We start from the raw sequence: 23,122 nt of genomic DNA, 5'->3' as shown, positions 1-23,122 counted from the left end.
ACCACACAAATACAGGCCCCCGTGTGTTTGCCCTGAAGAGGCCAGTTGTGCGCGAGACCGACTCATTACTGCTCAACATTTTTTCTTCTTCTTATTTCTAACACATCCAAGGATCCAAAGGCTGTTAAGTGTCCTCCGTGTTCTCGTGAAGGGCCGACCGGGCCCCTGGAGTTTGGACCCGACGACGACAATCCGGTCTCACACTGAGGTGTTGTTTGTCCCGCTCGCACTCTCGGGGTGTTTGCTCTGGACGAGTGTGTTTGTGCGCCGGTGAGTGCTATGAGGACAGGTACTCCGGGGCCGATGACAGAGGAGTCCACCAGGCTGGATGAGGTCCCTGTTGCTTCTGCCAAAAAAACCTGATTCCATGGGTCGCCTCATAACGGTCTTCCCTTCTCCCCCCTCAGAGGAGTACCGGGGGTGCAAATACCCCTCGGGCGGCTCTCTGTCTACTGACATGGACTTTAATCCTTATCGACACATAACTCGTTAATCTTTCTCTATTATCTCCTCATTAAATGCGATTTTTATGACAGCCGGGGCAACACGGTGATCAAATTCTAATGTGTCTGACAATTTTATAGAGCATATGTGAGCAAACATAGTTTGAAGTCTTCGCTTCGACTGACTTTGACGTCAAATTTCACTTTAAAGCAAATTTATTTTGCTGCAGGAAAAATCGCTCTTAATTTTAATTATTTTTAATTCTGACATCCCCTTTTTAAGTAATTTTTTGTTATTAGTCTAAAATTGTAATTTATTTATTTTTATATATTTTATCAAATTTCACTTTAACGCAAGAATCGTTTTGTTATTAGTATTATATTTTATTTTGCTGCAGGAAAACCATTCTTAATTTTAATTATTTTTAATTCTGACATCCTCTTTTTTAGTAATTTTTTGGTTATTAGTATTAAATTGTTATTAATTTTATTTTATATATTTTTACATTTTTTATATCTTTATTTTTCAGTAACTCTGAGTCCTTATGTTGCATTTATTGACCAATTATTAACACAATAAAATCCCCACGTGTCTCTTAAACACTTATTTTACGCAGGAAAAAAATCATTCTTAATTTTAATTATTTTTAATTCTGACATCCTCTTTTTAAGTAATTTTTTGTAATTAGTGTTAAATTGTAATTCATTTTATTTTTATTTAAAAAAAATGTATCTTCATTTTCCAGTAACTTTGAGCCCTTATGTCGCATTTATTGACCAATTATTGACATCAAAAAATCCCCTCGTGTCTCTTAAACACTGTCATGAAGACAATAGAAATGTCCCCTGTGGTCCCCTCCCTCCTGAGGGGCCAAACCAAAAAAAACAAGTCGAGCCTCGGACAGAGTCCAGACTCCGAACGCTTGCACAACCATATTTGTTTGCCCTCTGTCTGCCAAGTCCACCTTCCTGGTGCCGAGGCCTTAATAAATAATACCTTATTAAACTGCATTTAACTTTGACTTAATCCCGCTGCTGCTCAGTGACGCTCCAATATTCACTCGTAAAACTATTTCTGGGAAATAAGCGCAAACATATGTTGATCTTTGTGTATGTATGCAGGGAGGATATTGAGTTCAGATGAATAAATCATCACTTTCCAAATATAGTTATTAGAAAAGTCACGTTGTTTCTTTGAGTAAAAAAAACTCATTAGATGCAGTATTGAATCGTATAATACAGTTAGAACTTATCATTGTTGAAGTATTGAAAGCAAAATAAAATCTACACGTCTCCCTCATGACGCGAATATGACGTCATTAAATGTAATTATATCTGTATTATTATATGTTTGTGGAGCAGATTCCACCAACAACGAACTTTCTGACAATGGAGTAAAAAAAAAAATCGGTTAAAAATAATAGTTATTAAAGAAAAAACACGGCGTGACAAAAGCTACATTTAAAAGCTTTATTAACTAATATTAACTATAAATACGATGTCATATAGTAGCAAGTGTTTGCGGAATTTACATCAAAACTGTTTAAAAATAATTAAATGTTGTTCCACTTTTCTATTTTAAACAATAACACAGCGTTTATTTGAATTACAATAATTTACATTTTGCATCGTTTCACTAACGTGTACATTTTATCAAACCTATATATTATCAACCGGTTATACACGGACACGTTCCTGGATAGTTTTTCTTTTCAATTTTTTTTAACTAAATTAATGATAAAAGAGCCTTATTTATAGAGCCTTAGAATCTTATTTATAGCTGAATCGAACTGTCAAATATATATTTTATCGAATATGTCCATATTTATTTAATCAACTTATTGTTATTTGAGGTGAATTTCCACATACATTTACTTCATCTCATAAATTGACCTATTTTCTTTTAATAGTCGGTTTAAAAATATACAGTTTAATTAATGAATTAGAAATAAAAGGGGGAAAAACTATTAATAACTCTATTTTTGCAGTAGCCTTCATCCTTTATTTTACATTTTGAGCTACTGATGCGCCTGTTTTTCCTCAGAAAACACTTTATAAACACGTCTCTGTAATTGTAGAATGAATGGAAAACAAATATATATATCATTAATCATAACTAGTGCTTTATTACTGTCTGAACACGCAGACTTATTGAGCTTCGACGCAACATCATGACGGGTTTTCATGCGTAAAGGATCCGAGGCGTCAGGAGAATCCATCAGATGTTTTAATACAACGTCTGATGGAAACCTCTCCTGTAGGTCTGGATCCTGCACCGTTTCCCTGACATTAGTGACCGTGTTGATGACTCCTAATGGTGCGTCTGTAAAAACCTGTTCCAGGAGGAGCACTTGAGAGGAACTCTGGTTTTCTCAACGCCTCCCAGAGGACCTCCTTCACCAAAAAAAAAAAATCCCTCCATCTCGATTCAAAAAGACTTCACGCAGCATTTAGTCCAGCTTTGACTGGAGCCAAGAACTGTGGCGAGCCCCTGGTGGTTCCACTGGGGATCCCGGTGCAGGTGATCGGCAGATCCAGATCCAGAACCGCCGGGATCCTCCTGCCAAGTTTCCGGACCAGAAACTTTGGAGGGCGTTCGTTCCTCCTGCCAAAAAAAGACGAGACCTTGCTCACGATGTCTTCATTTTTTCTCCCGCAGACTCCGAGGCCAGTCCCGGCTCGGACGGAGAAGGTCTGGCCGAGAGGACGTCCTGCTCCTTCGGCTCACCTGCCGAGCTCACCCCGGCCCCCTGCGACCCCTGCGACCCCTCACCGCCCGCGTCCATGGAGGAGATCCAGGTGGAGCTGCAGTGCGCGGACCTGTGGAAGCGCTTCCACGACATCGGCACCGAGATGATCATCACCAAGGCGGGAAGGTCAGACTCAAATATTAACGTATTGTTTTAAATATATGTTTTTATTTACCTTAAAAAAATCAATTAACGCTCACGCATGCGCCGTCGCCGCCGCGGTGCGTTCACGGCCTTTTCTAAGCAGCAGGTTATTCTCGGGTGTCTGAAAACAAGAACAGCCGCTTCTAATTAATTCCACCGTTTTTTTTTCTCTCAGTCCGAGACTCCCAAGAAAAAAAAAAAGAAAAAAAAGGGGGTTCAGGAGTTTTTAACCTTTTCCGGCACCTCAGGAAAGAACCCCGCTCACCTCTGCGCACCCAGGGGTGCCGCACACTTCCTCCCGCGGTTCTAGAGTTCGCTCAGGTTGACATATTAGTTTAACTTGAAAATATATATATATAGAAAGTATTTGGCTCACACGCTTTTTACATTTTTTATAACAAGCAGAGTAGAGTTTTGCATGTAAATTCAACTTTTATTTTGACGCATCTTAAGTTTTATGTAAAATAACGAGACAAATACGTGCAATAAATACACATAAAAAAGTCAATTTTAATATCAATATCATCATCATTCATTATTATTATGATTATTATTAGCACTAGGTGTTAGTTTATTACAAACATATATGTACCTGGTGCAGCATTTTTTAATAAGGTTTTTCTTTCCGTCTCTTTGATTCTGTTCGACTGGCTGGACTCGTTATAAACTACTTTTTAAGGTGGTTTTTATGAATTGGCTGAACGTTGTTGATCAGCTCGTAAATAACCAGAGCCGTCATGTTTGCGCTGAAGCAGAAGGAAAAGAAGGGCCAGGACCGTCGCCGGGTGACTTCAGGGGCCCCCGCTGCTCATAATGCGACCGTAAATCCTGGAGGGAGAGAGAGAGATGGAGGGAGAGAGAGAGGGAAGGAGAGAGAGAGGGAAAAGAAAACAGTCCTCCTTCCTTTGCTCGTTAGCTGGACACGATTTACGACTTTTTAATGAAAAGGGAGAAAGCTGTGTTTGAAGTTAGACGTCGAGGAGTAACGTTAGTGCAGCAAGTGTTTCAACAAATCATTTCTATTGATCATTAGATTTAATCAGTGCGTTTATATTCAATTTAAAAGAATATACTTCATTTTTTTTTCACTTTTGTTTATCTATATTATTGTTTTTTTTGTTAATATTAAATGTATTTTTTTCCCACCATTTTTATCTATTGTTTTTTTTTGTTTATATTAAATATATTTTATTTTTTTCCGCTTTTGTTCATCTATATTAATGTTTTTTTGTTTATATTAAATGTATTTCCATGACGATCACTATTAATTTAATAGAGACAATAGAATAGAAGACAATAGTAAGACATAATAAGTAAATATACACATTTAAAAAAAAAAATGTGTTTAAATAATAATTTACCTTGAGTGTCCAGGAAAGGCACCTTTAAAATTAAATGTGTAATTACTATTAGTACTATATAATATAATTATAATAAAATAATTTGCTATAAAAGTTAATTTAGTTCAAGATTTGCGTATCGTTTAAATTTAATTAATTAATTTAACCCAATATTAATCCAGCATTTGTCTTTTTTTTAATAAATGGTGTTTTGTCTTGTGAACTACGTATCTTCACCCTTTTTACTTAGTTATAATTATATATTTGTATTTATTTAATTGTTTTTAGTCATTATTTATAGGTATTTAATTTGTTTTTTTGTTGTAAAAATAAAATGTATTTATTTAATTAATAGCTAAAGAGAGAGCCAAATAGTAAAATAAAACTGCAGATTAGCTAATAAATATTAATAATTAATAAAATAAATTATAAATAATGTGTTGTGTTTTTTCATATCTCTCTTGGATCAGCACATCAGTATAACTTTTAAAAAGTTAAATCATCGCGTTAACGTCCCTTAAACAAAACTTGATGTTCAGGGTCTGCAAGTGTTAAATAATAATTCTAGAACTTGAAGGTATTTTTGTGTTTCCACAGGAGGATGTTTCCTGCCATGAGGGTCAAGATCGCAGGCCTGGACCCTCACCAGCAGTATTACATCGCCATGGACATCGTGCCGGTGGATAACAAGAGATACAGGTGAGTTTTCTACTCTCATCTTTTAAACCTGCACTGACCAGAGAAACGACCCAAACCTTAAAGCCTTCGCTTCTGAAGACACACTTTTAATTACGAGACGATAGATCCACCAGTCGTTGGTTAAAGTCACGGGGAAAGAAAAAGTGGATTATTTTCGAGTCATTTCTGGAGCGTTCCTGTGCGAGACACTTCTCAAGACTGATATCCTGGCCTGGACTCTTGAAGTCTGAGCCAGAGAGACGAGATTGAAACGCATTCATCATCCTGTTGGACCGACGCCGGAGACGCCTGTTAATAGAATCACTCTCTGAGCCTCGGGTCTAATGAGGGGAAAACAAGATGGAGTCGAGGCCACGTTCCACTAGCAAACGTCTGGCGTTATGAGAGCAAAACGGGAGAGTTTGTCGTCCCTTGAACTTTGGTCTCTTATTTGCACTTTGTTCTTATTTTTATGAAACTATCGTCGGCTGTGAACTGGAAACACAATTTCCTGAAGGAGATCTCCAGTGGGATTAATAAAGTCTATCTTATCTAATCTATGTTATTCTTATTTCATTTGTTATTTTATACTAATTTTCATTTTATTTTTATTTTATTTGTAATTTTATTTATAGTTTTATCTGTTGTTTAATTCTTTATTTTATTTGTTATGTTCTTATTTTATTTGTTATTTTATTCTAATTTAATCTTTATTTGTAGTTTTATTTGTAGTTTTATTTGTTATTTAATTCTTTCTTTTATTTATTTTATTCGTATTTTGTTATCTTATTCTTATTTTATTTGTAGTTTTATTTGTAGTTTTATTTGTTATTTAATTCTTTATTTTATTTTTATTTGTTATTTAATTCTTTATTTTGCTTGTTATTTTATGAGTTTTTTTCAAGGTGTGATTGTGATTCATGCCACGAGTCAAACTCTCATGTTCATGTTATCAAGGCGACCTGTAGTGAGTCCAGTGTTTAAGATAAGATAAAAATGATGAAGGAATTTTACAGAAATTTTAACTTAAGTGAAGCTTCCAAGAATCAAAAGATTAAATCACGATCAGACTCATAATTCCTGGTAAATGTTTATTTTGTTTTTCAAACATATTTGACAGATTAAGGGGTTTTAACCCTTTTGTGATTGAGTTTGAAAACCTTTTCTTTCTTTTATTTACTTTATTCTTCCAACATATTCAACGTGGACATGAACTACTCATTGAGTGACAGGAGTACTTCATATAAAACACTATAATCGTAAAAACCTCCTTCATCTCTACCAGTTATACTAATTAAACCAACTTAACTTTAGAAACATGCGTAACAAAAAAAGTCATTTTTCAATTTCTCCAGTTGCAGGTCGACGTGGTTAGAATAATTAAAAGTAATATTCGATGAAAACGTGTTTTTGTTTAGACTTTAATAGTAGCTCATTTTAAATCACATCAGCGATATTTCAAATGCTAAAAAAGTATAAAAACGCATAATAAATGTGCTTTTTTAAAGTTATATATGGAATTATTTCTGTTGTTTAACACTTCGTAACAACATTTATTATTGTGTTACTCGTCTTGACAACAAACTGCTCACATATTTTTCAAGAACCATTCATAGTATAATATAATAAAAATAATAATAATTTTACTTGTGTAGTACTTTTCGTCGACGAACAACCCACACAGTGAGAGAATTCATCAAAACAATCTGTTTTATAGTTTTTAATATCTCATCTAAAATAAAAATAAAAACACTTTTATAATTAACTATACTTACTTATACTTAACGCGTTCTTGTGTATATATAAGAATTTGAAAAACAAGGCACAAAAAAAGAGAGAAGAGTAAATTCATGTGGATTGTGGGTCGTACACTTGTCGAAAGGAGATGATATTATGGAAATAATCCTTATTTAATGTGTATTAAATATTCTATTTATTTAAAATGGACATATTTGGATTTTCAGGGGTGTCTTCTGCGCCCCCTACGTTAACGATAAGAGCTAAAATACTGCATTACTTGTATTAAATATGGTTTAAATTGTAATTAAAATTAAATGTATTTGATATGTCTTGGGGTCTTTTACCCCCTTGACCTGATGTATTTCCCTGTAAGACAAAGATCAGGGGTAACAAACACACGCAGATACTTTTTAATGACAAATATATATAAAAATACTTCAACAAAACATGTTTTTTCATTTGTTAAACTATAAAGAAACTGTCTAGATGACGAGGTTCTCACAGACGTCCTGCTCGTCCACCGAGTCCTCATGAGGACGTTTGAAGATCTTGTTAAACTTAAATGGGATTTTCTTCCTGACGGTGAATAAACCACAAGGCTTTGCAGATCGACTGTCACTGTCTCTGAGGATCTGGAAGTATATGGAAATATCTGGAAATCTGCTCTTTATTGCCACTGGATTTTTTTGGGGGGCTTGACTTTTGAGTCTCGTTGGTACCAGATCATTATAGATCCATGTTCTTTTATGTGGACCCTCTTGCACATGCACACACACACACACACACACACACACACACACACACACACACACACACACTCATACACACACTCATACATTGTTTTGATTGTTTAAGTGCTTTGTGACTCTGGTCTAGAAAAGCGCTCGACAAATATTACTTACTTACTTATATACACATCGTCACACACTCACACAAATACATACACAACTTCATCCTCAAACACACATACAAACACACTCACTCACACATACCTTCATCATTACACATATACACACACAAACACACGTACACAACTTCATCATTACACATGCAAACATGGACATACACAACTTCATACACAAACACACTTACTCACGCACACACATGCACAACTTCATCATTACACATATACATATACGCACAAACACACACACACAACTTCATCATTACACATGCAAACATGGACATACACAACTTCATCCTCATGCACAAACACACTTACTCGCGCACACGCATGCACAACTTCATCATTATACATATATACGCACAAACACTTACACACAACTTCATCATTACACATTCAAACATGGACATACACAACTTCATCCTCATACACAAACACACTTACTCACGCACGCACACATACACACACACAAACACACACACACACAACTTCATCATTACACATTCAAACATGGACATACACAACTTCATCCTCACAAACGCACACACTCACACACACATGCACAAGTTCATAATCCCACACGCACATACACACGCACACGCACACACACACACACACGCACGCGCACCTTCATCCTCCCACATGCATGCACAACCACTCACGCACACAAACAGATACACACAAATGTATGACTTAATCCTTTCATACACACTCATACATATGCAAGATTTCATCCTTACACACGTATACAAGTTCATCATTGCACGCACGCACGCGCACACACACACACATTCATCATTACACACTCACACACAGGTACATGACTCACATTATTAGTGCACTGAAGTTACACACATCTGCAGATATTTACACTCTTTCATGTTGAGGGTCAGTTCAAAGTTCAATGATGACGATGACCTTCATGACCTTCAGGTGACCTGGAAACGACAGTGTTGTTGTGTGTCGCTGAGGTTGTCATTGTTAAAGTTGTGTAGAGTGTGTAGAACAGAAGAATCCTCGCGTCACATAAAGTCCAGTCGTCGCTGCCAGACACACATTCATGAGAAGATGAAACGACTCTGATCACATTTCCAGTCCTGGCTCCGAGGTTTCTTCTTAACACTCGCGCTACTAACCAGAACCAGGACCAGGACCAGAACCAGGACCAGGACCAGGACGGAACTGTCCGACTCTCTTCGTGAGACTGTGTGCGTTAACCTGTGTGTGACAGTGTGTGATTGTGTGCTTCAAAAACAACACATCACAACCATTTTCTATTGTTAAAATATATATATTTTCAATTTGAATTAATTCTGAAATATGTTATTATATTGTATGTTATATTGAGTTAATATGATGGATTCATTATTCCAGAGAAGTGTATGTATGTATATATATATATATTAATTAATAATTAATCTTTTTATATGTCTTTGCCTTTTAAAGTATATATTTAAACTGTTTGTTTTTGAAAATGACCATTACTTACCTACCTTTTTTCTATTTAGCCTAAAAATCCCAGAGAAATGCACAAAAATCTAAAATATTTTGCAAAAATGCATCAGAAATGTATATAATTTTTATAATTAATGTGTTTTTTTTTTTTATGACAAACAAATCTAATATATATATATATATATATATTATTTATTTTATAATTAAATTGGGGTTTGTTTTTTTCAATTTCACCTAAAAATCACAGAGAAATGCACAAGTATGACAAACAAAAATCTAAAATATTTTACAAAAATGCAACTTTCAACCAGAAATGGTAGCGATTGATATTTGGAATTTGATTAAAATAAAAACATTTTAAAAAAAGTATTAGTTTTACCCTCTAGATTTTAAATGACTCGACATCAGCCAATAAATGTGAAACTTAATCAAAGTCTATTTCATTTTTGTCGATATATTATAATGGATTTTAGTAAAAATACACATGTATACTTTTTGAAGTTAATTTCTTCTCCCGACGAAAAACAACAACACAATAGTACTAACTATAAAACTTCGCTAAGTTACTCGTCTGTGAATAACTGGACTCGACGAGCGTAAAGATTTTAAAAGAAACAAACGACGTAAATAAACGTCTCATTGTTTGTCATAATATCCGCGGATGCTCTATTGACATGTTGGTTCTGGTCCGTCCTGTCAGCGCCGGGTCTTCTTCCGTCTCAACTTCCTTCTCTGTGAAAACATCTGACCCACAACAAATGTTTTACCGCAGGATCAGAACCGACTCGTCTCTGGTTCCTCCAGTGGAACAAACAAATAAACACAACAGTGTCGTCGTCTCCGGCGTCTGGAGGTGAAATGTAGGCGTCGCTCGTTCAAGGCTCGCTGGTTTAGAAGGTTCAGGTCTAGCCAAGGAGTCAAGTCTCCCTCTCTGGACACTCTGGTTTCCTCCCAAAAAAAAGGGGTTAATAAGTGGCCTTGACTCGGTGATGGGTCGACGTAAGGAACAATCCTAACACTAAAAACTTCCTTAGAATTCATGTTTAGAAAAGTTAAAAAATGTCTTATTTGATTTAATCCTGAGCTAGATTCACCTCACGGGTCCAGAAGAACGTTTTATCTTAAGATACAAAAATTGTTAAAAGTCTCGTCAATGGGTAAAACCTGTTTTGTGGAAAACGGTTCAGTTCTACCATGAATACATTGGTTATCTGAGACTTAAAATATTGTGTATATATATATAAAAACACGGTATAGCTTCCAAATATATACCCAAAGTAATTCCAGCTACATTGTGTTAGGAACCTGCCTGCTGGAGACCTTGGCTCCCGCAAGCGATCTCAAGAAAAACACCGTACAATATTTCTCATGCACGCAAGCACACATACACATGCACAACTTCATCATTACACATGCACACACACACACACAACTTCATTCTCACAAACACACATGCACATACACGGATACACACAAATAAATGACTTTATCATTTCATCCTTATGCACACGCACAACTTCATACTTACACACACGTACACAAGTTCATCATTACACTTGCATAACTTTATTCTCACACACACACACAAATTCATCATTACACACACGCACATGCACACACACATACACTCACATTCACAATTTTTTATTGACATGATTTGGGGAAAACGGTTCAGTTCTTCCATGCAATCCATTGGTTATCTGAGAAAAAGAAGACCATATATATATATATATATATATATATATATAACACAGTATAGCTACCAAATATATACCCAAAATAATTCCAGCTACATTATGTTAGGAACCTGCCTTCTTGAGACCTTGGTGTTTACACCTTATTGTTACATTATTTCTTGTTGTAACTGTTTGGTCCAATATTTGTCCTTTAATATCTTTTCTTTAAGACTTTTTTCTTTTACCCTCGTCAGGTGAAAGTGATTCAAGTTTATTAGACATGTTTTTATTCTAAATAAGACTTGGATTAGATTTCAGGTCATAAAGTTCTGACCGTTACTGGACCAGTGATTTTTTTTTTCTTTCATGTTCTACTATAAGTAGCAACGTATTGTAATCGTCTCACTATTAAAGCAGTTTTAATTTAATTTATAAAGCCGAAAATAAAATGAACAAATTCACATTAAAAGAAATACAAATTAGATTCAACTTCCATTGTTCACAGATCATGGTCGGATCCGTGGAGAGACGTGTTGGTCTGTAATTGTTGTTGTTTGTTTGCGGTCCAGAACCTCCAGTCGACTCAATGATGGCTGAACTGCTAATAAGCAGCTTTTGTTGACAGAATCAAATTAAAAACACTCTGTAACTCTGGACTCTCTCGTGTTCTGCCAACTATGTGCTCTAGTAAAACTTGCATACTTTAGACTCTTTGTAGTGTTTTGTGGCCGCGTTTCATCCACTTAGAATAGGACCTGTGTGTGTGTGTGTGTGTGTCTTTACATTTACTGTATATATATATATATATATATATTGTGTCTTTACGTGTGTGTGTGTGTATATGTCTGTGTCTTTATGTGCGTGTATGCTCGGTGTGTGTAAGTAAGTAATTTATATTTGTCGAGTGCTTTTCCAGACCAGGGTCACAAAGCACTTGAACAATCAAAACAATACTCAATAAAATATATACCTAAAAGATCAAGATAACAACGAGACAAATAAAGGAGTCTCAGAAAATCAAGTAAAAGTGTGTGTATCTTTATGTTTTTGTCTGCTCGGTGTGTGTATTTGTCTGTGCGTATGCTCTGTGTATGTGTACGAGTGTGTGTGTGGTTGTGTGTGTACATGTCTGTGTATTTATGTGTGTGTATGCTCTGGTGTGTATATATGAATGTGTGGGTGTGTGTCTGCATGTGTGCTATGTGTTTGTGTGTGTCTTCTTGTACGCTCCGTGTGTGTGTGTGTGTCTTCTTGTACACTGTGTGTGTAATGTAGTGTGTGTGTGTGTGTGTGTGAGACAAAGGAATCAAATGAGTTCTTGCTCCTTGTTTCATTGCGAGTGAGTGATGACTTTGGCAGATAAAACACTTTCAAGCAGAACTAAAGGCAAACAGCTGTTCTCTCTCTCTATTTCTTTCTCTCTCTTTCTCCCGCTCCTTCTTTCTCTCTCTCTCTCCCTCTCCTCTTTCTTTCTCGCTCTCTCTTTCTCCCTCTCCTTCTTTCTCTCTCTCCCTCTCCTTCTCTTTCTTTCTCTCTCTTTCTCCCTCTCCTTCTTTCTCTCTCTCTCCCTCTCTCTAAGCGTCACTTCATCATCTTAAACGAACCGTCTTCCCTTTTTTTAACTTTTTATTCTCTCAGTTTCATTGTTAACCAGTTTTCATATTTTCTTCTTTCACACTTCCTTTCTTCCTTCTTGTTGTTTCACTTCTGTTTTCATACTGGTGGTGGCGCCGCTTCATCCCAACGCACAAACGTCTCCAAAAAGTTTAAGGAAAAATTCCCCGCTATTGTTGATTGAATGTTGCAGATGGAAGCTTCGTGTCGCTCTTGGAACGTATCGAGCAAAACGAAGAAAACATTTTGAAACCAAACTTGATCTCAGACTTTCCTTCGTTCTCAGTGATAAATAATTCAATTTTATATTCAACAAACACTTATTCAGAGACAAAATGTCAACCATTTGAATCACACATTTATGTAAAATCTAACTTAAATGTAACTTGAGAAATTCTGAATTTTGAGTTAAACTGGTTGAAGATATAAATGCTTTTATTTTGAAATTCTGCAATTTTCGATTCCGATGTTTCACATTTTCTTTCACATTTTCTTTCACTTCATCAAACCCTTTCAAAAAAGTTTGGACAACCTTGATCCGTTAAGTACTGTGTTGTTAATTTTATTTCAAAAAATATTCCTAATTGTCTTGTTTTAATTTAATTTATTGTGAAACTTCAAAATCTGGATACATTAGAAATAAAAAGTGATTTTTTTATGACACTGTATTATATTGACAGAGAATATTTCACTTTTATTTTATATTTTCACTTTTCTTAAAACTGAACGTGACGTACTCGGCTGGTTTGATTGACACCTGTCGCCCCCGCAGGTACGTGTACCACAGCTCCAAGTGGATGGTGGCGGGGAACGCGGACTCCCCGGTGCCCCCGCGGGTCTACATCCACCCGGACTCTCTGGCCTCAGGAGACACCTGGACCAGGCAGGTGGTCAGCTTCGACAAGTTGAAGCTCACCAACAACGAGCTGGACGACCAGGGTCATGTAGGTCACCTTTTTAACTATTTACTCAAGTTCTTCTACGGAACCGCTTTGTTCCGGTTCATTAGGATTCATTCTTACTGTCTTGATGAAAAATCCAACCGTGAAAACACAACTTCCAAAAAAAATACCTTCAAAGAATTAACAATTTAAATTAAATTATACATTCAATAATGTTTCCTGCTCACCACCACGTAGTGCTTTAAATGTCACCCAAAAGCCCAGCAGGAGCCAAGGTCTCAAGCAGCAGTAGTAGTTTATTTGTTGGTAGTTGATTCGATCTTTAAAGCTAACACTTACCAGCCTGTTAGCCAAACACATTCTGAGGCGCATCTTTGATACTGTTTTATTAACATTACATCTAATTCTATGATAAATGACACACTTGTCTTTATGTTTGCTGTGTGTGTTTGTCTCTTCTTGTAAATGTGTGTGTGTGTCTTCAGGTACGCTGTGTGTGTCTTCTTGTTCACTGTATTGTCTGAATGTATGCTGTGTGTGTGTCTTTTTTATGTTGAATGTGTGTGTCATGTATGCTGTGTGTGTGCGCGTGTGTGTCCGTGTGTGTGTCTTCTTGTACGCTTTGTGTGTCTTCTTGTACACTGTGTTTGTCTGCATGTATGCTGTATGTGTTTGTCTGTTTGTGTGTGTCTTCTTGTATGCTTTGTGTGTGTCTTCTTGTACGCTGTGTTTGTCTGCACGTATGCTGTATGTGTTTGTCTGTTTTTGTGTGTGTGTGTGTCTTCTTGTATGCTTTGTGTGTGTCTTCTTGTACGCTGTGTTTGTCTGCACGTATGCTGTATGTGTTTGTCTGTTTTTGTGTGTGTGTGTGTCTTCTTGTATGCTTTGTGTGTGTCTTCTTGTACGCTGTGTTTGTCTGCACGTATGCTGTATGTGTTTGTCTGTTTTTTTTGTGTGTGTGTGTCTTCTTGTATACTTTGTGTGTGTCTTCTTGTTCACTGTGTTTGTCTGCATGTATGCTGTATGTGTTTGTCTGTTTTTTTTTGTGTGTGTGTCTTCTTGTACACTTTGTGTGTGTCTTCTTGTTCACTGTGTTTGTCTGCACGTATGCTGTATGTGTTTGTCTGTTTTTGTGTGTGTGTGTGTCTTCTTGTATGCTTTGTGTGTGTCTTCTTGTACACTGTGTTTGTCTGCACGTATGCTGTATGTGTTTGTCTGTTTTTGTGTGTGTGTGTCTTCTTGCATGCTTTGTGTGTGTCTTCTTGTACGCTGTGTTTGTCTGCACGTACGCTGTATGTGTTTGTCTGTTTTTGTGTGTGTGTGTGTCTTCTTGTATGGTTTGTGTGTGTCTTCTTGTACGCTGTGTTTGTCTGCACGTATGCTGTATGTGTTTGTCTGTTTTTTTTGTGTGTGTGTGTCTTCTTGTACACTTTGTGTGTGTCTTCTTGTTCACTGTGTTTGTCTGCATGTATGCTGTGTGTGTGTGTGTGTCTACTTGTAAACTGTGTGTCTGCGTGTATGCTGTGAGTGTGTGTGTCCGTCTATTTGTACGCTGTGTGTATCCGCATGTATACTGTGTGTGTGTCCGTGTGTGTGTGTCTGTAAAAAAAACCTTTAAATTCACTATTGTTACGGATCAAACAATTAGGCTCCAAAATGTAATTCACCTTTTATAATTATGACTGCGATCAATTAATCACAATTGATCTCAAATCTATACACGACTTTATGCATGATCTATACCAACCAAAAACATTTCAAACCTTTGCTCGTATACTTGTGTACTTTCTCCTTCATGGCTGTAGTTTCCAGCGCGGGTTGTTAGCTCCACTTGAAAGTAGCATCTATAACCCGACAGAACCCACACATGCTGCAAAAGAGGCGCTCCAGGCCCGCTCTGACAGAGACAAATGACACCGGCAGTGACAGGTCCTGGCCCTGACGCAAGAGCCTCGCACTCCAGTGTCTGCAGCCGGTGGTTTGAGTCCAGGCGCCACATTAAACTCGCCAGAGTTTAGCGTAAAAAACATTCATGCTTTGATTCATTTGTTCTATTTGTGCCGCAAAAACCTCATCTTTTACGATAGAAATGGATACAGCGCCGGGATCTGTGCGAGCGTTTCCCAAAAGCTGGAATGTTTGAGTGTCAGAGAGCCACGAGATGAGTCACGATCAATCTTCTCTCCTCCGTCTGGCTCAGAGTCTGGATTTGAAATCGGCCGCGGATTCACGCCGACAGATATTAAAGGTCTGGGAATCTTCGACGTTTTTCGGTTCAATATACAATGTTAATTTCCTCCGTTGCCTCGGAGTTCTTTTAATGAAACGAGCCGTGGTCGAAGCACTTTATGGTCCGCTTTGATTTGTAGTCCTCCGGCAGCCACATGAGTGGTCTAGAATTTAAAGTTAAACCGCAATCTTTCTGATTTACTCTCTCGCTGGTGTCTCGTTTCTGGCTCTTGCTTTATTTGATTTACTTTCCTCTGTTTCGTCGAGCTGACGTTTCTTCCCATGCTACCTCTCGATTCCAAATAATTGACATTTAGAAAAGGAGGTTCAACCCAAAATAAAGCAAAGGAAAACCAACACATCAATAATCCTGTCAATTTATTTCCAAATGAATATAAACAAATCAATGTCTATAGTTTTTGATGTTTAAAGGGCTCAATTATTTTATATTTTGTTATGATGTGTGTGGTATAACTGTGTTCTGGCATAGTGTTGCCTGGTGTAGTGTTACGTAGCATAATGATGTAGCATAGTGTAATATAGCACAACAGCATATTGCAAGGTAGTGTAGCAAGACACTGTTTAAGGGGAACGTGGCTTAGGGGGACTTGGTTTAAGGGGACGTGGTTTAAGGGGACGTAGTTTAAGGGGACGTGGCTTAGGGGGAAGTAGTTTAAGGGAACGTAGCTTAGGGTGACTTGGTTTAAGGGGATGTGGCTTAGGGGAACGTGGCTTAGGGGAACGTGGCTTAGGGGAATGTGGCTTAGGGGGACGTGGCTTAGGGGGACGTAGTTTGAGGGGATGTAGTTTAAGGGGAAGTGGCTTAGTGGGACGTAATTTAGGGGGACGTAGTTTAAGGGGAAGTGGCTTAGTGGTATGTAGTTAAGGGGAAGTGGCTTAGTGGTATGTAGTTTAGGGGGACATGGCTTAGGGGGACGTGGCTTACGGGGGCGTAGTTTGAGGGGACGTAGTTTAAGGGGATGTGGCTTAGGTGGGATGTAGTTTAGGGGTATGTGGCTTAGGGGGACGTGGCTTAGGAGGACTTGGTTTAGGGGGATGTAGCTTTGTGCTGGTGGTACTAACGTAGCTTTGCGCATCATACCTTCGCCATCATAACATGTTTTTCAATGTTAAAAGCCTTTTATTTAAAAAAAAAGTTTTAAAGTTTAAAAAGTCTCTGTTCCTTAATACTAAAAACTAAATGCCTGTCCGTGTAAAAGTTTTCAAGTGAAAATGTAAAGTGGACGAAGCCATTGCTGTCCACATTTAAGTTAATGGACACCCTTAATTAAGACCAACATTTCCAAACTTAAAAAATGACTTCTAAGGCTCGTTCTGAATAACGGCTAAAATAATTTGACCCATTTATCCCTTCGTGAAGTCTGAGGAAACATATTCAAATGGTTCCAAGAGTTCTTACTAGAATCGGTTGTGGTCCTAAACGACAACACATGGATGATAGTAGGATCTTCTCCAGGATCTTCTTGTGTGGTCAAACCCCCCCCCCCCCCCCCCCCCACTCCAGCGTGGTCACAGTCATGAACCAATCAGAGGGTTTGGTACTTTTCACCGACCAAAACTAAAGAGAAATGATGCAAATTAATGACATAAAAGGAACCAGAGGTCGATGTGGTCATTTTACTCTTTTCTTCTCGTCCTCCACGAGATGTTTGTGTGTGAGTCACCAGAGCGCTGGAATACTTAGCATCTCGGGGCCCCCTCCGCCCATGACCTTGTTTTGAAGTGACCCCCTCTGTTAGCGTCAGTTTTGGGGAGGTGTTTGGGCTCCAGGGATGTTTTTTTTTTTTTTTCACCCTCTGATTAATGAAGAGCAGACTCCGGGCCCTCGGGCCAGACCGAACCGGGCCCCGTCTGACGCCTCCGCTCTGCTGCGGAATAATCTTCTCGCTTAGCGTCGTTACACTGTTTTCCTGCTAATGCTTTTTTTTCCACTTGATCTTGAAGATTAAAAGGACTTTTTTTTTTTTGGTGTCACTCTGCTAATCTGTTTCAGATATTTTCCTAAAAATACTTCATATTTCTCTTGCAGATCATCCTTCACTCCATGCACAAGTATCAACCTCGGGTTCACGTCATCAGGAAGGACTTCAGCAGTGAACTCTCACCCAACAAACCCGTGCCCACCGGCGAGGGCGTGAAGACCTTCAGCTTCCCCGAGACCGTCTTCACCACCGTCACCGCTTATCAGAACCAGCAGGTGTGACCCGGGAACACTGTAGAACCCTTGCATGATTCACGCACATATGACGTGCATGTGTGTGCAAGTGATGTTATTGTCAAATAATCGGTGCAAGACTCGGACAAAAATCTTTTACAATGAGGTTTGTGTTGGTTTTTGAAAGACTATTTGTTTAGAAAAAAGGTAATATTTTGTTAATAATTTTTAATTATTAGACTTATTCTTTTAAGTTTAATATAATGGTGACTGGAGGATTTATCATTAAAAGAAATGGTAATTCATAAATCTAAATATGGCCTTTTGTAGAATCTTTCTATAAATGGCATTAACTTGGCATAAATCAGTTAGCTTTAGCATTAGTCAAAGACTGAAGTTTCCCTCTAGTATTGAGTTTCCAACCCAACACTCCTGCCTAAGGTCTAAAACATGCATTAGCTGATGTAATGTAGCGTATCTTGGCGTAGCAGGACTTGTCATAGCAAAGGGAAATGTAGCATACCATGACATAGCATAGCATGTTTTGGAATTGCATGACGTAATGTAGCATAATGTAGCCCAACGTAGCATAACGTAATGTAGATCAATACATGTCGATCATGAATCTACATTTTGTAGAAGGTCTGTTCTAGGGACTCATTTGTGGACCTTGGGTAGATATTATTTGGACCGCGGTTGCCTTTTTTTAACTTCTTTATTTCATCCAGGTAATGTAAAATTGACCAATTTGAAAAAAATGTAATGAACATCAATTGAACGTAGGACAGTTTTTGAAATAATCATTTATAACCATAGATTTTGAGTAGAATAACGTAGCATAGTAAATTATAATATAACGTAGCATAGCTTGGCGCAACCTAGCATTATGTAGCACACCATAACGTAGTAAACCAAATGTAAAGTGCAATACAAATAAAGATCTATTATTATATTTTTTATATGGCACTAAAACATCAAGATCAATATATTAAAATAATCTACTACTATTTTTGAAAAAGTATTCGACAAATAATCCAAACAATTTTCTATCTTTGTTCAGATCACGAGACTAAAGATCGACCGAAACCCGTTCGCAAAAGGATTCCGGGACTCTGGTAGAAACAGGTGAGTCGTCATCACTGCATTTGAAAAAACAAACTGTTATTTAGGAATATTCAAAAAAAAATCAATCACTTGACGCCACTATGTGCCTACGAACCTGATGTTCTCAAGCTAACACTCGCTGACATATGTCCAGTTCTAAGCGAGCAGCTGCTCCGTCGTTGGCAAAAGATACACTTCACGGCTTCGAGTCGACTAAAAGGCCTGAAAATGAAGCTTTTTATTGTGTCGTCCGTCGGTGCCTGAGATGAAATGAGACGTGAAATGTATCCTTCGAGTGCCGACACATTTATTCGCGAGAATCGGGATGTTTTCTCTGCTAACATCGCCGAAGAGAAACATGAAGCCCTCGTCCGTGTTCGCTGTTCAAACTGACAACATTCACTAGATTATTGACACACACTCGCTCATTCCTCACAGATTACGCTGCCATGCATCGTAAATCATTTGAGGACGATTACATGTTTCCTTTGGACGCATCTTCAACAACATACCGCGGCAGCAAAATGTCAGAAATGTGTGACTGGAAACACAAGCCAGTGCTGCTGCTTCAGCTGCTGCATCAGCGGTTTGCCACTGTCCTGATGTCAGGCCAGATGAGTCGTGCCATTGGCCCCTGGGATCCTTTTTTTATATGCCACTTTGATTCATCTAATCTTGCCCTGGAAACTTCTAAAGCGAAAGGACGGAGTTCAAACCATGAATAAAATCTCTTCTTCATCTCCTGTTCGTTCGATACACGAGGCTCGTCTTCACACTTTCGACTTTGATTTATGACTTTTGTTTATTAAGTGGAGGAAATTAAAAAGAATACGTTTTCCCACTTAATGCCAATTTGGCCCCTAAAGACATGCAAACTCTTTGTATGCCTTGTCAGCAGGTTTTGCTTCATTTGAGGTGTTACAGTCAATTAGCAAGTTCAAGTAGTACCCTGAATGTAGCTTAGTGTGTGGTTAAGTGTAACGTGGTCTAGCGTAACATAGTTTAGTTTTGTGGCGTGGTCTAGTCTCACATGGTCTAGTCTCACATGGTCTAGTCTCACATGGTCTAGCGCGACGTGGTCTAGCGCGACGTGATAAAGCATGAGAGTGATATAGCACGACATGGTAAAGCGCGATGTGGTCTAACGTCACATGGCCGAGAGAAACATGGTCTTGCGCGATGTGATCTAGCGTAACATGGAGTATTAGTGTAACATGAGGTAATAGTGTAACATACTCTAGCGCAACGTGGTCTAGTGCGACGTTGTAACATAGTGTAATAGTGTAACATGGTCTAGTGTAATGTGGTCTAGCGTAACATGGTGTAATAGTGTAACATGGTTTAGCGTAATGTGGTCTAGCGTAACATTGTGTAATAGTGTAACATGGTTTAGCGTAACATAGTGTAATGTGGTCTAGCGTAACATGGCGTAATGGTGTAACGTGGTGTAATAGTGTAATGTGGTGTAATAGTGTAACATGGTGTAATGGTGTAACTTGGTTTAGCGTAATGTGGTCTAGCGTAACATGGCGTAATGGTGTAACATGGTGTAATAGTGTAACATGGTTTAGCGTAACCTAGTGTAATATTGTAATGTGGTCTAGTGTAACATGGTGTAATAGTGTAACGTGGTATAATAGTGTAACGTGGTATAATAGTGTAACATGGCATAATAGTGTAACATGGCGTAATAGTGTAACATGGTGTAATAGTGTAACATGGCGTAATAGTGTAACATGGCGTAATAGTGTAACATGGCGTAATAGTGTAACATGGCGTAATAGTGTAACATGGCGTAATAGTGTAACATGGCGTAATAGTGTAACATGGCGTAATAGTGTAACATGGTGTAATAGTGTAACATGGTGTAATTGTGTAACATGGCGTAATTGTGTAACATGGCGTAATAGTGTAACATGGCGTAATAGTGTAACATTGTCCAGTGTTCCATCCAGCCTTATCTTGCAATTTAAAAAGTGATGTTTTTTTTATACTGCAGCTTGAAGTTTCCGTCCATGCCAGAAAATGTGTTGGACATCACTGTGAACTCACAGAAACATTCTGGACCATGACTCTACTTGTCGAACATCTTTCTTCCTTTCAAACATTTTTTCTCTTTCTTTTGATAACCAGGACCGGCCTGGAAGCGATCATGGAGACCTACGCGTTCTGGAGACCACCTGTGCGGACGCTCACTTTCGAAGACTTCACCAACATGCAGAAGCAGCAAGGTGTGTGGGTTCGATTCCTGCTCGTTGTTCAACAACATTCTTAGATGTGCAGCCTCACTTAAAAGCCCTTTAAAGTATATACTTTATTGAATATTGCTTTGATTGTTTAAGCGCTTTGTGACCCTGGTCTGGAAAAGCGCTATATAAATAAAAATGACTTACTTACTTACTTACTTAGGCTTAAGAGTGGGTATTAATTTAATTCAAACTTAAATATAATATATATATATAATATAATCTTTAATTGTAAATACATATATATAATTATTTATATTAAAAGAATACAAAGACTCTGAATTTCCTTCTGTCAGTGACTTGAATCAATGACTTATAATTAAAATAATGAATCAATTTCCTCTTATTGGCTCTGAAAAGTAACACGAATATTAAAAGGAAGAAACCAAACAACTCACTATCAATATACTATGGCTATTGCAATACTCACTCAAGTTTATTTGGCTCACGATATACAATATCCCATATATTTCGAAGCACTTGCGTAATTTTTGTAACAAATTTAAGGGAAACTGAATTTTAGTTTAGTTGAATTAAATTAACTGAAAGAAAAAAATAAGACCAAACATCAGCTTTAAAAGTAGTCGACTGTATCCTCTCGTCCTCAGTCATCGCCCGGAGTTTGCTAGATCTCATCGTCCCTTTTAGCAGCGATGGACGTAATGACAAATTAAACACAAAAATGAACAAACACTGTGTATATTTGCACGTTTATTGAGAATAACAATTATATTTGTGTATTAATTAACTTAAATGACGACGAGTAAATGCATCATCTTCGTACTCTTTGACACTTTGGCGTTCGCTGTCCTGAGTCGAACCTTCCATCCTTACAAACGTCGTCTCCTGCACCCGCTGAACCTCTGAGACTCAGAAAGGCTCGTTTCTCACTCTTCATTCACTCCAGGGCTCGTCCCTGTGTTGACATGGGTCGGCCAACATGTGTTTATTATCATTTAATTCTTCTAAAGTGATCCGATTAAGATCCTCGAGGCGTCCGTGAACCCAGAGTCAACCCCGAGAGAGACACTAGGGTGGACGTCCTCCAGTAATCGACCGTTCCCAAAGACCCGGAGCCCAAAAAAACATGACATCACTGTCGCCTTTTTTACGCCTCCTTATCATTTACGCTCTTGACCGCTGGCGCAGAAACATTTTTCCTGCTCTTTACTTGAATGAAAAATGTCTCCTAAAGACATACTTTCATGGAATAGGGCAGCTAGACTGGGTCCTGGTAACCACGGCGACGCCGAGGTTCACTCAATATGTTGACCAAAGTGTCTCTGAGGGTAATTCTTTATTTTACTGTTGCAGCCAGATGTGGCAAACTGCTGTTCCTCCTGTGGTGCGACAGATTAGAAAGGAAGTCCACGTCTGGCGGGGAGAGACTGGTACTAATACTTCCCCACAGGAAAAGCCTCTGTGGCGCTGCAGAGGTCGAGGTCATACCAGCGAGAGCGCGACTCACTTTTCTTTCCAATCAAACTTCGGGAAGTCTTCGAGGGGGGAAAAAAAAAATTAGGACGTTTCGGTTTAATGGATGAAAACCATGTTTGTTGTTATAAAATCCACCATCAAATGTATATATTTATTTAACTTAACTTTATTTACTGTATTTTGAGGGGCCGTAAAGTGGTTTGTGACTTAAGAAGTTTATAGGTTTAATGCCAGCTCTTGATTATGTTGTTGTTTCCGTGAGAAAGGGACTGATTGCATCGCGG

General features: G+C 38.0%; 1 protein-coding gene and 1 long non-coding RNA gene across 2 annotated transcripts in view; both read left to right on the top strand.

Annotated features, from left to right (window-relative positions):
- The window catches only part of LOC148068094 (uncharacterized), a 145,922-nt gene that overhangs the window by 43,847 nt on the left and 78,953 nt on the right, over nt 1–23,122 (top strand). The gene's annotated exons all lie outside the window — the stretch shown is intronic.
- The window catches only part of tbx15 (T-box transcription factor 15), a 29,347-nt gene that overhangs the window by 4,133 nt on the left and 2,092 nt on the right, over nt 1–23,122 (top strand). The window contains exons 2-7 of the mRNA XM_087804421.1: nt 3,103–3,319; nt 5,275–5,376; nt 13,517–13,688; nt 17,926–18,093; nt 19,112–19,176; nt 21,289–21,386. Of these exons, the coding sequence (XP_087660547.1) occupies nt 3,103–3,319; nt 5,275–5,376; nt 13,517–13,688; nt 17,926–18,093; nt 19,112–19,176; nt 21,289–21,386 (822 nt within the window). The remainder of the gene's footprint in view (nt 1–3,102; nt 3,320–5,274; nt 5,377–13,516; nt 13,689–17,925; nt 18,094–19,111; nt 19,177–21,288; nt 21,387–23,122) is intronic.

Source organism: Callionymus lyra, chromosome 12, assembly GCF_982586985.1.
Source record: "Callionymus lyra chromosome 12, fCalLyr1.hap1.1, whole genome shotgun sequence".
NCBI lineage: Eukaryota > Metazoa > Chordata > Actinopteri > Syngnathiformes > Callionymidae > Callionymus > Callionymus lyra.
Note: the sequence above shows the minus strand (reverse complement) of the source record. Positions and strands in the feature narration are given on the sequence as shown.